Source organism: Colletes latitarsis, chromosome 12 (assembly GCF_051014445.1).
Source record: "Colletes latitarsis isolate SP2378_abdomen chromosome 12, iyColLati1, whole genome shotgun sequence".
NCBI classification, from domain to species: Eukaryota; Metazoa; Arthropoda; class Insecta; order Hymenoptera; family Colletidae; genus Colletes; species Colletes latitarsis.
Window position 1 is genome coordinate 23,868,612 of NC_135145.1, and position 16,841 is coordinate 23,885,452.

At 38.8% G+C, this 16,841-nt stretch overlaps 3 protein-coding genes across 6 annotated transcripts; 2 read left to right on the forward strand and 1 right to left on the reverse strand.

The window, feature by feature from the left end:
- The first annotated feature begins 47 nt into the window (after nucleotides 1-47).
- On the forward strand, nucleotides 48-4,773 carry LOC143348697 (transmembrane protein 145). 2 transcript variants are annotated; one of them, XM_076779242.1, is made up of 6 exons: nucleotides 48-442; nucleotides 542-1,254; nucleotides 1,328-1,835; nucleotides 1,901-2,038; nucleotides 2,096-2,351; nucleotides 2,421-4,773. In XM_076779242.1, the coding sequence occupies exons 2-6, from the start codon at nucleotides 878-880 to the stop codon at nucleotides 2,609-2,611; spliced, it is 1,470 nt and encodes a 489-aa protein (XP_076635357.1). In that variant the 5' UTR covers nucleotides 48-442; nucleotides 542-877; the 3' UTR covers nucleotides 2,612-4,773. The 2 variants fall into 2 exon arrangements, with proteins under 2 accessions (XP_076635357.1, XP_076635358.1); XM_076779243.1 differs by having other exon boundaries at nucleotides 60-135.
- Nucleotides 4,774-4,780: 7 nt separating this feature from the next.
- On the reverse strand, nucleotides 4,781-5,134 carry LOC143348698 (uncharacterized). Its single transcript, XM_076779245.1, has 2 exons — nucleotides 4,999-5,134; nucleotides 4,781-4,920 (listed from the first exon to the last, which is right to left on the reverse strand). Exons 1-2 carry the CDS (start codon nucleotides 5,104-5,106, stop codon nucleotides 4,813-4,815), a joined length of 216 nt encoding a protein of 71 aa, XP_076635360.1. The 5' UTR covers nucleotides 5,107-5,134; the 3' UTR covers nucleotides 4,781-4,812.
- Nucleotides 5,135-8,503: 3,369 nt separating this feature from the next.
- Nucleotides 8,504-16,834, forward strand: LOC143348696 (glycerol kinase 3). Of its 3 annotated transcripts, none has more exons than XM_076779239.1 (11): nucleotides 8,504-8,681; nucleotides 13,526-13,605; nucleotides 13,840-14,098; nucleotides 14,169-14,386; nucleotides 14,522-14,734; nucleotides 14,802-14,912; nucleotides 14,982-15,238; nucleotides 15,316-15,521; nucleotides 15,593-15,736; nucleotides 15,792-15,878; nucleotides 16,079-16,834. In XM_076779239.1, the coding sequence occupies exons 1-11, from the start codon at nucleotides 8,516-8,518 to the stop codon at nucleotides 16,174-16,176; spliced, it is 1,839 nt and encodes a 612-aa protein (XP_076635354.1). In that variant the 5' UTR covers nucleotides 8,504-8,515; the 3' UTR covers nucleotides 16,177-16,834. The 3 variants fall into 3 exon arrangements, with proteins under 3 accessions (XP_076635354.1, XP_076635355.1, XP_076635356.1); XM_076779240.1 differs by lacking the exon at nucleotides 8,504-8,681 and adding an exon at nucleotides 12,265-12,830; XM_076779241.1 differs by lacking the exon at nucleotides 8,504-8,681 and adding an exon at nucleotides 12,934-12,953.
- The last annotated feature ends 7 nt before the right edge of the window (nucleotides 16,835-16,841 follow it).

Genomic DNA, 16,841 nt, shown 5'->3' on the forward strand with positions numbered 1-16,841 from the left:
CATTAAATTTTGGAATTTCCAACACAACTATTTATTATTTGCACGGGAAGAGTGAAATTTTTGATCTGCAACGTCAAGTCGATAAATATCGAGGATGTGGGTACTATCTTGGCGGACGGAGTAAACAATTAATGAGTAAATAGAATCGTTCGTAGAATTTTTACTTTATCGTATCTATTTTTAACTCTTAACAATATTACTACGCATCGTTGTTTCCATTTTGAGGTTATGTCCATCGAAATCCTATCATATTCTTACGTCAAGTGTAGTTTCGAATAATTCTTTAGATATCTACATTTACAATAATTCATACGAGTGGTTAACAGATTCGCAACAACACATGAACGCAAACTAACAACTTATGTTTCATCAGTGTATTAGCGATAGTTTTTCTACTGAAAAATCAAATGGTTCTGTTTGCGATTCGATAAGGGAATTAAAGGTAAGCGATACGCATTAAAATGGAAATTTGTCTTTTTATGGAAGCGCGGGAAAGTTTATAAGAACCGTGTGGTAACAGTAGTGACAAAACGTTTTGCAGCGGCCGGTCTCTTTGGGTGGGGAAAATCAATAGGAAAACCGAGTTCAAATCAGAAGTATGGGTCATTAACGTTTAGCGGATGAAACGCGTGGTGTTATTTTTGAACGTTTTGCTGTGCATATGCAATGCGTCCTCGCTCGTGGAACATTCGCAATGACACTTCCGAAAAGCTGTGCTTCCTGACGCGCGTGAAAGTTTCACAGAACGTGGAGTGGTAAAGGGGTGATGTTTAACAGCTGTGTTTGATAAGAAGAAAATGTTGTGACATTGTATAATTATTGATGCTTCTTGACAACCAGTTCGGAAGACTGTACATACATCGAACTGCACGTAACAATGATGATACTTAAAAAGATCCTGTTCGTTTGTTTCGCGTCGTGTATCTTGCCATGGATCGACCACGTTGAGACCACTCATATCTCTGGTAGTTTCAATACGAAAGAATTTTTTCGTTTTCTCATCAAATTTGGTTTCCAAAAGACCGACCGCCATCGGCAGAAAGATTCGTACGGTTATATTTTTGGCAATGTAACATCGAAAAGCAATTTCTCTGCGCCGATTACCTTGGCAGTCTTAGATCGAGGTAATTTCGTAGAATATTATGGTAACCGTATCCTAAAAAATAAGAGTACTGCCTGTACTCTTATGTTTAACACCTTGAATCAATGTTCTTACGACGTGCACTGTAACAAAGAAGGTCAGGACTTTTTGAGGTACGTTGTTCGAGTTAGAATCCCTGGACATAGATGCGGGAGAATTAACTCAAGTTTGTTTTTTTCTGAACAGGAGAGTACCTTGTCCGAAAGGTAAACTATGTCCTGACGAAGATTCCATATGGAACATTGTAAAGGGACACCAATTCACGTATGTCATACAGGATTTTTGGCAGCCACGTTTCTGGTACATGAGTTTAGTGGCATGTTATAGAAATACAACTACGTGCCAGTGGGAATACTATGATAAACAAGATGAATTAGAGTATGATATTTGGCTAATAAATGGTAATCCCAATACCACCGGCCTAAGTAGTTTAACGTACCAGTTTTCATACGACAGACAAAACACCACAGGACTGTACTTGTTGGTTTTCATATGTTATATTATACTTGTACCTCTGCAATTATATGCAGTGAGATTACAGAAACACCCTGTGACAAGATTATTCACTGCTAGTTTACTATTAGAATTTATAGCGGTGTGTTTAATTTTGATACACGTGTTAAAATTTGCTCTTGACGGAGTCGGCTATGAACAGTTAGAAGTTGCAGGAGATATTTTTGATATTCTATCACGAGTAAGTTTTACTGTCTATAAATTTAGTATGTATTAATATTTAATAATTATTTTTATGTGTTTCAGACATTATTCATGTTATTGCTTCTCTTACTTGCCAAAGGATGGGCTGTAACAAGAATGGAATTAACATGGAAGCCGTTAGTTTTTGCTATATGGCTTTGTTACGGAGTGGTCCATATTCTACTATATGTATGGAACATGGTATGTTTCTGTTTGTAAAATTAAAATTTAAGATAAAAATATATCCAACGTTTTTAGACGGAAGTTGATATTATCGAAGATATCGACGAATACCAGACATGGCCAGGCTGGTTCATCCTTTTATTTCGAAGTACAATAATGATCTGGTTTTTATGCGAACTAAGAAATACGATGACGTACGAACATAACACTCAAAAGTTAAACTTTCTACTTCACTTTGGTGCATCCTCCTTAGTTTGGTTCATTTATCTACCCATTATAGCGCTCATAGCTCTTCAAGTAAGCGCATTGTGGAGGTTTAAACTTCTATTGGGTAAGTACGTTATGGAATTTGAAATTTAACGCAATTCGTAATTTTTTACACGATGCAATGCATTTATAGGCATTACATACTCTTTTGATTGTTTTGCATATTATGTAATGGCACATTTACTGTGGCCGACACGGAGCGAACAATACTTTTTACTCGCACAAGGAGCGGACAACGGCGACGAACTAGATGAATTTAACGAAGCACCACACGTACTAAATAATTACGTAGAACCGCCAGAACTTAGTAAAATTATTACTTAATATCAGATCACAAACGGCAAAGGGTTACACGGATGAGAAATCAAACTTGTGTAGTTTGATGCATGCTATGTTTGCCAAATGGTAAAATTCTCTAGAGTTGATAATACTCTGCTACATGCTACTTGAGACTGATATATTCTGCGCACTCTGTAATTAGGGATACTAATAATCAAATTCATACATGTGATAGAAAGTCAATAATTGACTCGAGAAATATAAAATGAGTGAGTATGATATGAGTACTTTTGGATAATTAATTTATCATTTAGCAAGGAAATAAATACACGATTAAGTTGTAGAAATTTGTAGATATAATGTTAATGTATGATGTTTATGTAATATAACGATAATGTATAATGAATGTATATTTATAACTTTTATGCCAATGTACATAACAGTAACATTTAGATGTCAAGTATTCAGTGTTAGAGGAATCTATTATGACTAGTGATAATCATGTATACATAGTCTTACATTACTCGTTTCTACTTATTTACAGTGTCATTAAAAACAAACCTTCTAGTGCTACAACCGACATCGTTCATTTACTCATGTCATACTCTTGAATCATGTCTGTTTAATATTAATGATACTGTTTTAACTGTTAACTTATTTTCAGTGCTGTCTAATGATTACACATAGGTAATCTGTAGAGGTGTACGGGTAGCCTGAAATTCGGGATTAGATAGTCAAGAAAGTGACGAATTCGAGCACAGACCGGTACATTTCGATATATCGAACTCTGCCTCAATTTGCCAATTCTTTAGCGGCCCAAGTTCGAATTTCGGGTTATTCGCATATCCCTAATAATCTAATAAGTTAATTATAAAATTATATCTAAGAAATTTTTTAATCCTGTACTATGGTGCACATTTTTCATGATAGTACCGATAATGCATTTTATAACTACATAACATTCGCTCTATATGGGAACTATTACACTGCGCGCTTGAAAGGGTATGAAAATTAAAATTAAAATCAACGTGATTTTCTTCGTATTTTTTCTAATGGAATGTGTTTGCATAAGAACATGTACAACTATAATATGTATTAACGAAATTAATACACTATACACAAGGTTTTCACAAAGAAAAATATTCTTAATGCATCTATAATTTTTTCAGTATTACATTGAAGGAGCATACACTATTGCAATTCAAGTAATCACAAATATAACTTTTATATGCATTTTAATAACAGAAGGTATTGTATTTATATTTCATTTAACATTTTTTACCTTTTCTTTGTACAAAAATACACCAACATGAAATATTTAAAATATAAAATTACGCGAAATTTTTATGCAAATTTTGAACCACTACTAACGATTTATGGGAGAAGGAACCTGTATCAGTAATTTTTTACATAGTACAATTTTAAATCCATAGTGTAATTAAATTATTATTTTATATTTATCAATACTTCTGTACGCGATTATGTAGTTAGAATAGTAATATATGTTTCATTTATAAAAACAAGAAAAAAACATGCAAATTGTGTTCTATATTATGTATTATTTAAAAAACAAAAGTTCCATGTTCCAATCAATCTACAATGATAATTCCACGTATGTTCTTCAAAAATTTTAAAGCAGTACATTTTATTTCTACTATATATATATATGGGGATAGGTAGAGTAAAATAACATTTTAGCATGTTAATAAAGTATTAATTGAAACAAATTTGAAGAGTTCTAGTATGTTGTAGCTTTATTTAAATGTTCATAACAGAGAAAACCCTTTATACATATCAAACAGAATCAACTTACAGTAACTTCAAATTTGATGTAAGATCATCTATGATTTCTTTGGGGCCTGGTCCAATTCCAAGTGTAGAAATTGTACCAGATTTTAACTGAGTTCTTCCTGCATCTTTTATTATAGCGATAATAAGACCAGCCTTACGGGCACTATGTGCTAACGATAGTAAACTCTCTTGGTCGGATATTCTTAGGACAATTTTAGGTTGACCTCTTAATAACCAAGACTCGAATAATGGTTTATACTTTGCATTATCTACTGCTTGACGATAACACTCTACCGCTGCATGTGCACATTGAGCTGCAGTTTTTCCCTTCCCCATAGATATATCTGACCTTACAACAAGCACCATTTTACAATTTTCGATATTGGGAAAATTTAAGGCATAGCTACACGCGTGTTTTATATAATTTATTATTGCACGCATGCTTGTGAAATTAATTAAGAATACGATTGTTCTCGATTTCTCTGATATTCATTCATGCATACTTTAAACTTTTGTACTTGTTCTCGACACTTTCGCCAGTCTTGCGTCTCTGCTATACATTCCTGGAAACATCGTTCAATAGTATATTTTTTGTTAGATTATAAGCTTTCAATTTTTAAACGTATTCGTAAGATTAATACTTGAACTTGATAATGCAATTCCATACATCCGGTTTTCTTTAACATCTCCTCGACTGGATCTTCGATGTTCTTCTGTTGTTGTGCGGTTAGATTCGAAGTGATAGTCATTGTAGACCCCAACAATTACATACGCAACTTAACGATTAAAATTTAAACCATAAAAAACATGTTCGGTGCATCAGAAACGTCGAGGTTACTATTCTCCACGTGCTTTTTGAAATCCTATGTACGTACGGAATAGGGCAAACGAACAACGTAGTAGAAATGCATCGACGGTCGTTATCGAAAGTAATTGAAATCTAGCTTCAAGGTGTTAGATTTAAATAAATAAAAATCGGTTGATCGTTTCGATGCAGTTAAACAAAAAAGTAAAAATGGCCCGGACGCGTATTACAAATTTATTTTCGTTAATCCTTTCTTACGATAAAATAGATTTTGAACTTTATCGATCGATTATAATAATTCATTTAAGCGTAAAGTATGTATAGTAATCTAATATGTATCATGAGTGGCTTAAATTTTTTTTATTTTGTATAACAAACACGTTTGTGATCAAATCGTGGAGGAATTTGTAAAATATATATGCGAGTGTGCAAATGGCGCGTAAGGCGCTAGCTTCGACATATGGCCACTGGTGTCGAAGTTCTCCAGCAGACGACAACAAGCCATGGCGTAGTGTGGTCGAAAGCATGACATCTATTTTGTCTCGGTGTGCGTGCCGCCAACATCGCGATCTTTGATTTTTATCTCATATCTTGTGCCGATATAATGACGTGTGAGTTTGAAAAACGTGCCGATGATTGTGTATTTGAGTATTAATTGCGATTGCGTCCACATTGGGGCGTTAAGCGTTTATCCGCCGGCCGTCAATAGTAACATTTTCGTAAGTATTTACTGTACATCTCCCGTTACGTTGACTTAAAAGATTTTCCTTGTTTGATAAGCATCATAATTGGCCGAGAGAAATTCTACAATAAAGGTGTTTTAACCGTAATCCGTGTCATTCTTTCATCGTTGTAAATTGCAAGGTGACATAACAATCCCATAATTCCATAGCACGTGGATGATGCACGTTGAATACGAACCTAACGAAAGACGATCGTGACTATACGTTATTGTTGCATCTTTGTAAGTACTGTACGTAGTTTTTGCAATAGAAATCGGTGATATTTAAAATACGTTCCATTTGGTGTAATAAACGTGAAACGACGAACTTTATTCTAGATATTTATTACGTAGAAATAACTTTAGGATGAGTATTCGGTTCGAATTATTACGCATGAAATTTTGTACAAAGGCGATAGATTCACTCGTAGTTTATTATTAACGATGATCGAAAATTATGAAAACTAGCATGCAGTTTCTTTCTCCTAACGATTACGTTTCAGTTATTTTCTTCGTTTATATCATAAAAATTGAATTACCATTGCATTAACGTCATGTGTGCAGTTAATGCACCAGGGGATATGTATTAGATGTGATAAACGATCTCATTGACAAGGTCGTGGGTGCCCTAATTCATATAGGTTATTCTAATCGGTCGTGCTTCAATTACTCGATGAATAAACCATGCCTATGAGTTAACAATTTTCGTTTGCTTTGTGCAAAAAGTGCGTATTTCCTAATCGAATACACATTCATATTTTGCGAACAGAGTGGCTGTTACTCATGAACAAAATCGTAAATTAAATTGTAAATTCTTGCAACATGTTCCTCTAGTTTACAGTAATATCCGTAGATATGGTAAAGTTTCGTTGTGTTTGTAGTAGCAACGAGTAGTTTGGTATTACCGGGAATAATGTTTTTGTACATCGTAATTGCAAAATTATCCAATATATATAACGTTTCGAAGTTTTCGTATTTTCGCGCCAAGCAATAGTCACGGTTAGCGACATCTTCGGGGGAGGGAAGAACCAGGTTAGTTCCAGGCAATTCGGTAGGTGGCCAGCAATACGTGGTTCTCGCAAGTGCTCGGTAGGGTATGCGGTTTGTATATAAGGACGGAGCGAAGCGTATGCTTTCGGATGGTCCGGTGCTTCTCAGGAAAATCATATCACGCATTATGTGCGGCTTTACAGACCAGAGACCACTTGATTGATTGTGTCGTATCTATATGTACTGACGCAAGGTGCAGGTGTGTACAATTTTTAAAACAGCATCATCAAAAAAATGCTCTTAGATTGTTGTGTTTTCTTTGAAAACTTCTGTACTGTAGAAGCGAACTTGTGACTGTCTCTTTTGCAATTATTTCTCGTATATTTCATCGATCTCATCTTTATTTTATTCTTTTGCAGCACGCGTGACATTCGTTACTGTTGTAAAATTTAAGACGTATCAATATCAATCAGATATTTTTCGTAGTAGAATAACGCTTCTGCACCTGGACAGTTCATATTTTTATGTTAATCGAAGTTTCGAAACATTCGACTGTTGCAAATACACGAACGTACGTTGTCGCAAATATATTTCATTTTTTAATTACCAGTCCAACATTAATTATATTATCACAAGTACGAAACTTTTAACGGGTCTGCTGGCACGATCGATGACGAAATTCGTATATTTCAGTTACAGAATCTAAACGGAGGAACAATTTTATTTACCAAATCGAACACACATTTTCGTTGGAAAAATATGTACAGGTAGCCTTCCTGTAACACGATTTTTGCTTAAAATATTAAAACTAAATCACCCTAAAGTAACGAACTATAGTAGCTTTACATGAAAATATAAACAAATTACAATTTATTAAATTAAGGTTGTTTTCTCGTTGCTTACGTAGAATTAAAATATTTCTCTCTGGATCTCATATAACACGGTTTCCCACACGGTTTCAATATCTATCTACCGTGTTATCGGAGGGTTACCTGTACTGTAGGATTTACTTCCGACAAAGTAAATGATAATTTTATTGCCGTTACTCTGATACACGTGTTCGGAAGCATTCGGCTCGGTTCGTGTGGTCCGAACGGATGCTCGGCGAGCATTCGGCGAAAAACCGAATGCTTGGCTGTTGTCCGATTTTCAACACTTTTCGGACGTAACGCGTAACCGCGCGCTCGGATTAGAGGGAAACGCGGGATCGTACGTTTGGATGGTTTAATTTTAGAGTGTCGTCGTTGGCCATGACCACGAGAGACGGACACACGGGCTAGCGTCGACAAGACGGAACGTGAAACGGTACGTAATATGGGCCGCGGTGAGAGACGAAGCGGGAGGTAAGAAAAGCCAAGCAGAAGGCGAGGAGGCAGAAGCACCGGTGGCGAGTCTCGCGCATTCTCTCGGCCGAATGTGTCGGTTGCATCGCGAAGGTGCGCTAAATAAACGAGTCTTCGACATCGATAAACCGCCCTTCGGTGCATCTGAGATTCTTTTTCTCTCTCTATCGATTTTTTTCCAGTGGAAAGGGATCTCGCCAGTTAGCCGAGAGCTTGGCGCGTAAGGCCGTTCCTCGAAGCTCCGCACGGAAAGGAATTCGCGCGCGTGCCACGCTTTGGAGGACGATCGATCGCGGATCATGGAGCAGGAGAACGGCGACGTGAAGCCCCAGGATCAAAAGGACGAGGAGGAGGAGGAGGAGGAGGATGGGACGTTCGACGAGACGGCCAGCTTTCCCGAGCTCGAGCGCACTCAAACCGGCCGGAAGACGAGCATCTTCAAATATTACGCGTTTAAGGAAAAAGGTCAGTCGAGTCGAACCCTCCGGGAAGGATTTTTTTATTCATCGTTGAGGAAAACATGACTGAGATAATATGGTTCGCGGAAATTGATCGGAAATTACAGAACTCGTTGTCCTCGATGGAGTCGCCGTCTGCGGTAATTTACGATTAAAAGTTAAGCGGCAAACTAACTTGCAGTTCTTTTTAACGATTTTAGGGATTCGTACTTGGAACGCGAAGCTTCAAGGTTACTCGAGATATCTCGTGATGCTTGATAAGCGGAACTCGACCTTTAATCGAGCATGGAGGATTGAAATTTTTAATGAAATTCCACCGTTGAATTCTTCGCTGTCCCAGGACATTTATCGTTTGGACGTCTGGTTTTGATTTAGAGTGCAAGAGGACACGCGAACGTGTAGTATTCACGGCCGCGCGGTGCATTAGTAATCTTGCCAAAAATAAAAGGGCGCGGAATGACCAGCGAACCGCGTGCCGTGTGGCGTGACGTTCACTGTATGTGCATGTATTAGCATACCATCGTCGAACGAATAACGATGTATTTACGTAGCTGTCCGATAAACTTTAAAACATTGATTTATAGAGGATTTCTTCTATCGGGTAGTTACGCTCCCACCTGCGGTGGATCTTGCGCTATTAGTTCGATCGATCGTCTACTTTGTCGCGGTCCAATTCCCACGTGCTTTCAACATTTACATTATCTCGGGTTCAAAGGTTCCTACGAAACGAATCTACGTTCTCCATTTGTTTACCGCCGCTCGAAACTTCAGATCTGTTGCAAAATTCGAACGTTCAATTTTTATCCAATAAATTAGCATATTCCAGTCCCGCGCGTTTAGAGATTTTTATCTGTGAATTATTCGTATCAGCGACGAAAGATAAGACTCTGGCGTTCGTGCAAACGGAATTACCGTTTCGTGTATTTTGCAATCGATGGGCGCGTATATGTATCGCCAGGTGGTCTATAAAGTCATCGCGTCAAGTATCACGAGATCGACGTCCTCGTGTCGTCGGTGTTCCGTTGCCAAGCAATCTGAGAAATTCATTTCTGCGGTGCAGATGCACACGCGTAGACGTATGTATCGATTCATTGCGAGGGGGAGCATAATCGAACCGGTTATTCGGCACGATTACAATTCCTTTTTAATCTTTCGCAAGTATACTCGTGTTAAATTAAATACGAGCATTTTCTTGTGACCAAAGTAATAAAAAATAGAACACCTGACAATTAACATAAATTAGTTGGGAATTCTTGGTTAATGGATTCCTTGAGTCGTTCATGACAGACAGCAATTACCTACTATCTGTAATTTGTGAAAACTAGGTAATAATATTTAGACTTTTGCATAGATAACAATTTAGTTCATATTAAAATTCAGTTTACTTGCATAGTTTTCTTCCAATTTGAAGCAGAGCTCTGTTGTCCGACTTGTGGTCAATTTGTATAATAGTTGAAACGACAGTATGCTTATGTAGAAATATTAGAACTTGTTTCGGTCTGGGAACAAGCTTTATGCAAGTATGTAATTACAAAAGACATAAAGGGAAGTTTAAAATAATATACCGAACAGCAGCAGAAATTTTGGAACGGACAATTATTTAAAAAAAATCTGTGCCAAGCGTCTGATAATTGGGTCACGTCCAATTGTTCGTAGAGCTGCCTCAGTCTAATACTGTTTTTGGCATTTATTTTTAAGAAACATCCGTTTTACCGAAAACTCTGAAAATAAATCGAGAATGTTACTTGCCCTTTATACAGGGTGTTCGACCACCCCTGGGAAGAATTTTAATGGGAGATTCTCAATTAAATAAAAAAATTAAATTAAAAAATTCCAAATCATTCTGAAAAAATTATATTTAATTACAGGGGTCAATTACAAGCATTTTTGGTGAATAGACATACCCCCGAAATCCCACCCACTTTCTAGAAAAAAATTCAGTACGGGCGAAACTTTAAACGTTAATAACTTTTCAACGAAGCCTCAATCGACAAATTGATATTCTTGATTTTTATCTAATTTTGGCCTCTAGAATCTTTCATTAAAATTTTTCCCAGGGTTGGTCGAACACCCTGCATTTTAGGTAAGAATCGTTCGAACGGACGTGCGCCTTAGGACAGCAACCCATGAAAGTAGGACTCTCCTACCCGAAAGTAGGGCAGGTGTTTCCGTCCAATAGCCACGCAGTATTGTCTGCAATATGCCGGTAACGATCACTCGGCTGAGTTACCTAGATCAGGAGATAATTTTAGCATAATGATTTGCATTGAAATGGTACGCAAAGTTTTCATCGAAGGCATGGAACCCCCTCTTGGGCCTGTCTTCGCCCAGTTTCTACGGTCAAAGGGGGGAAATCGATATGGCGATTCGAAGCGTAGAGAAGCGAGACCGTGAACGACTCACGTGCACGAGTTATGCAACTCGTGTGGACGCGATGGCCGAGGAAAAAGTCCTTTGCCCGACGTGCGGATGCCTAGCGCTCGATAATGACGCATCGCGGCTGTAAATACGGACGAGCCTCCGAGGCCTGGGCCAATCAGAGGCCTTCGTTCCGTGACGTGCACTCGTCACGGTGCATTCTGTCGAAAGACGCCGGGGATTACACACGTACATGCACCGTACTTCCGTGCACACGTCGCGTTGCACGTGCAACTGGATGCACTTGGGCCGTGTATGTACGGTTCCCACAGTTGCACGCCATCGTGACGTAAATTGGACCGAGTCGCAAAAAGGAATCGGGACATTTTAACGACCCCGTTCCCTTCGTACAGTTCGCCACGGCCTCTCGGACCCGCATCGCGTGGATTTTTCTATTCCAAACTCGTGACATTTTCTGCGAGATCAATATTTCATTTTTAGATAATTGAACATCGCTTAATCTAGAATTTCACTCGTTTCACCTGTCGCCTATAACAATTACACCACGTAATATATTCTAATGAATGTCAATAACGAGTGTCATACTAACTGAATGATTAATGATTCTTGTTAAGTACGTGTCGTACATTATGTGAAATTTCTTGTAAGGAACGTATGCATCCAAGGTCGCAATCATTCGTACACGTGTTCAAAAATTGTAATGTTATTTGTGTATATAGCACGTACAATAATATTTAATTTAGAGTAGATAAAAAGTGGCTTTAATTCCGATAAACTTGGATGTTGATTAATTCCACGCGCTTAATTCCGCGATGTCGATTCGAGAACCGAACAAGGCGTTACGTAATTGTTTTTTAGCTGTATATACATAAAAGTAGGAAGCACGAGCATTTGTAACTATCATTTTTTATAAATACGCGTTTGTACACGTCTCTTTTAATAGTGAACTTAGCATGTGAAAGGCTCGAAGAAAAAAAGCGAATCGAACAAATGTTAGAAACCGTTTAATTCCGCGATGTCGATTCGATGATCGAACAAGGCGTTACGTAATTGTTTTTTTAGCTGTATATAGATAAAAGTAGGAAGCACGAGCATTTGTAACTATCATTTTTTATAAATACGCGTTTGTACACGTCTCTTTTAATAGTGAACTTAGCACGTGAAAGGCTGGAAGAAAAATGGCGAGGAGAACAAATGTTAGAAATCCGATGTTAAGCCTGATCTATTACAATTGTTTAAATTACACGGCGATAAGCACGTTGGACGCGATACTGTCGAAGCGCTAACACGGTGTCCCTGTAACTTATCTCGAATTTCACGATGGTAGACAGTGAGTTAAGAGGAGGAGACAGGGATAATGAGCCTACCGCGGCAGCGAATTGCGCCTCTCTCGTTTTCGACGTGTACGTTAGAGTATTGCGATTAAAAAAGACGACGCGACCGGGGCTCCGGTCATTCCCGCTACATTCGTACAACGCGGAATCTCGCGCGGTACTCGCGCTGGTCGAGACCTCTTCCGGGTGATGGTTAAACGCGTGGAAAAGTGGCGCGAGAAATAGCGCGGTTCTTCGAGAGGACACTTGCACCATAATCCATCGTGCGTTGGAACAATAATTTCGCGGCGAACGAGTCCTCGAAAGCGGGCGATTCTTCGTACACCGGAAGCTTCAGATTTGCCCGCTGGGTCGTCGACGCGTCGATTTATCGTTTCCGGTGGTGATATCAGAAGGAACTGGGTTGAACTTGGAAAAGTAGCGATTTATTTAAGGCTCGTCAGGTCAGTGAAACTTGGATAGTTTCTATTGTCAAGTTTTTTTCTGAAATACTCTGACCAACAGAGATCCGCGGGGGATCGAAGAGCATTCGTGACCAACGTGTAATGCGTGAGCGTGAATTCAAGGTCAGTTTGATAACTGATGCACTCAGGTAAAGTGTATCTGTGCAGAGCCAACGATTCTTTAAACAATCTGTTATATTCGCTACGAACAAGTTGACAGTGAGGAAAAGTCGCCTTTAAAAAATTTGATAATCGCTTTGGAATTTAAAGATGAAGGTCACATGAAACCGTGATGTTTAGGTCTAAACATGTTTGCTGTAACATAACAGAACATTGTGAAAGTATTCTCGCGAATGATCAGTAGTCTTCCTATTATCGCTTCAACCCACGTGTGGGTCATCGAAGAACTTAATAAAGCGCGATAGCGAAACATACCGAACATTATTTCATCAGTTTTTCTGTGGTCGTGACACGAGTATGAGGGTATTGCATAAATGAGATTGTATGTAAATCGGAACGGAACCTCTATTGCCAGGAATTGGACAGATGACGGTCGAAATAATAAATCACGTTCCTGGCGTTCAGTAAGAAAAGAGAACATGTCTTATCGGGCGATAAAACTTTAGCAGACTGTGGAGAATCTATGTTCCCAGTGATCGTGCAACGTAAATTAAAAGATTGTTCCTTTTTTTCAGATATAATGCCGAGCTCGTCGAAGAAACCGGGTCCCCTCGTCGGAGTAATTGACGTTGGCACGCGAACTGTTCGCTTTGTGGTGAGACATTGTCACAGTAGACCGCATGGCTGTTCGACGTAAACTCCGCTGGCGTCCATTTTCCCTCTGGACCTTGTTAATCATAGAGTTGTAAACACCAGCGACTAGACTGGTCTAAAGCTAAATCTCATTCAAGAATATTTCGATAACGCGAATCTAATCTGCTCGACAGATGTTGCACAACCGCGGACGGGGATCCCCCGACAAAATCTAACACGCTATTGCTTTTAACAGGTGTTCAACGCTAAACACGTGAATGAAGTGGCGTCCCATCATATCGATATAGAACAGATCAACCCACAGGAGGGATGGGTGGAACAGGATCCAAGAGAGATCCTTTTCGCGGTGAAGGCGTGTATCAAGGACGTCGTGCGGAAATTCGACGCCCTTGGATTGAAGATGGAGGAGCTGGTAACGATCGGCATCACCAATCAGAGGGAAACGACCCTGGCGTGGGATGCAACGACCGGTGAACCGTTATACAACGCGATAGGTGTGTCCCGTGGATAGTAATATCGATTCGACATATCAGACTCGTCATTGATACTCTTCGTTTGTTTCAGTGTGGTCCGATATAAGAACCGTTTCCATCGTCGACCAGATAATCGCCAAGTTTCCGGATCAGAGTAAAAATCACATAAAACCGTTGTGCGGTTTGCCGGTCAGTCCGTATTTCTCAGCGCTGAAGATCCGCTGGATGAAAGACAACGTACCAGCGGTCAGAAAAGCGATTCGCGACAAGAGATGTAAAGTTGGCACGATGGACACCTGGATCGTTTGGGTACGTGAGTATACTGCGTTCTGTGCACGGGCCTTGGTCTGGGGTCCGCAAACAATCGTTGCGCCTTGCAGCGAGAGGAATGATGATGGATGAGCATTCGAGATCACCAGAGAATTCATTGAAAAATGGTTACAGAATTTAACCGGTGGCAAAGACGGCGGATTGTATATCACTGACGTAACGAACGCCTCGAGGACCATGTTAATGAACATAGAAACCCTCTCGTGGGATCCCACGTTGTGCAGATATTTCGACATTCCTATGCAACTGTTGCCAGAAATCAGGAGCAGCGCCGAAATTTATGGGAACATCACGATCGAACCGCTGAAAGGCATCCCCATATCCGGTGTAAGTTGCTCGCGCGTTTCCGTATGGACTGTAATTTACACTCATCGGGTACATTGTCTGTTTTCAGATTTTAGGAAATCAGCAGTCCGCGTTGGTCGGGCAGAATTGTTTAAAGAAAGGGCAGGCGAAGAACACGTACAGAAGCGGATGCTTTTTGCTGTGTAATACAGGAACGACTGTAAGTATTGTAATGAAAAAGTATCGTTGATTCATTTGCATATATATGAATTGTTTAAATATTTTTTAGAGGGTGTATTCGTCCCATGGGTTAGTCACAACGGTGGCCTATCAGTTAGGTCCAAATAGTCCGGCAGTGTATGCGTTGGAGGGCTCGGTTGCGGTTGCAGGAGCTGCCATTAAATGGTTACGCGATAACATGAAGCTCATAAAAGATGTCCACGAAAGCGAGCATCTAGCCCAAAGCGTTTTCAGCACCGGTGATGTTTATTTTGTGCCAGCTTTTACGGGATTGTACGCTCCATATTGGAGAAAAGACGCTAGAGGGTGAGTACCGATTGTTTAAATTTCCGTTTTTACAATATAAACGCACGGCGTCTTGAGCAAGTATGTATTTTGCGTAGAATTATTTGCGGTCTTACCGCGTTCACCACGAAGCAACATATAATAAGAGCATCGTTGGAAGCTGTATGCTTCCAAACGAGAGATATTTTAGAAGCTATGTACAAAGACTGTGGTTTTCCATTGACCAAATTACAAACAGATGGAAAAATGTCAACTAACAATCTTCTGATGCAGTTGCAAGCAGATCTTTGCGGTACACCAGTATGTAAGTGTGTTCGATCGAGTATCTTCGAAATACCAATAGAATTGTACCTTAATTTTTATATCTGTTATCAGTTAGGTCAACTATGCCAGACATTACAGCATTAGGAGCAGCGATGGCGGCCGGTTCTGCAGAAGGTATCGAGGTTTGGGAATTCGAAGGCGAAGAAGTAGAAACAGTAACGACGGATACATTTTTGCCAACAACAACTCCAGAAGGTACGAGCGGTGGAAATTTATCGTCTTAATATTTAAAAGCACTTTTTGTTTCCAGAGAGAGATGCTAGGTATAAAAAATGGAAGATGGCAGTTGAAAGAAGTTTGGGCTGGGCGGCAGTTAAGAAGTCCGATCAAATGACAGGTAAATTTATAAATATCGAACTAAATATATCGAAATTGTAATAATCGATTCCTTGGAATTTTATCGCGTCGCTTATATTATAGTTTTCCGTATTATTTTCTCGTTTTCTTTATTCTTAGATTCGTTATACGTGTTGCGTCCCATTGCTTATTTAAAAATAAATACATAACTTACAAGCAAATAATTTTAAAATGTTTCAGACGAAAGATACTGCGTTCTGGCGTCGATCCCTGCAAGTTGGTTCTTAATGTCGAGCTTCGTCTTACTACGATTAAGTTATTATTTTGAAACTCGGTGACAACACGTTCACGTTATTACAATGGAGATCCAGTTAGATGGCAGGTAGCCTATATTTTAATTGCAAGCGCAAGTAGAAACAAGGCTGTCATAACTTAATTATCAATAGTAGATCAGAATATCGACATCAGTAACAAATTACAGAACAGAAAATAGTAGAAAAAATTTGTTCGAATCGGTAAAACCACTTATATTTAAGCTTGCCGAAAAAAGGTTCAACGTATAATAAATTAAAAGAAGCGCAAAATGACAAAACGAAGAGGCCGAGCAACTGATCTTGACGGTAAACGTTTTAAAAAAAAATAATAACAATTCAAATTTAAATTCAAATTCAAATAATAACAATTCATTTTTCCGCAACGTTTTATCGTTAGTCGATACAAGATAACGTGGTATTTCATGAAGCGTTACGATCAAAGTAGGCAAAGTACGAGGTGTCGAACCGTCACAGTTATGCATAATTCTGTATAATTATAAGTGTACAAAGGTTCCCAACTTATACGATTAATTAATTAATTAAATCATCTTTTAATATAATTTCAATGTGTTCTCTTGTATGTCTAATTTATTCATTATATTGTGAAAAAATTTTACATGTATAATGTTAAAATTATTGTATCATAAAAGCGTACATGGAAATACACGTTTGTCTTGTTGTACCGGTGT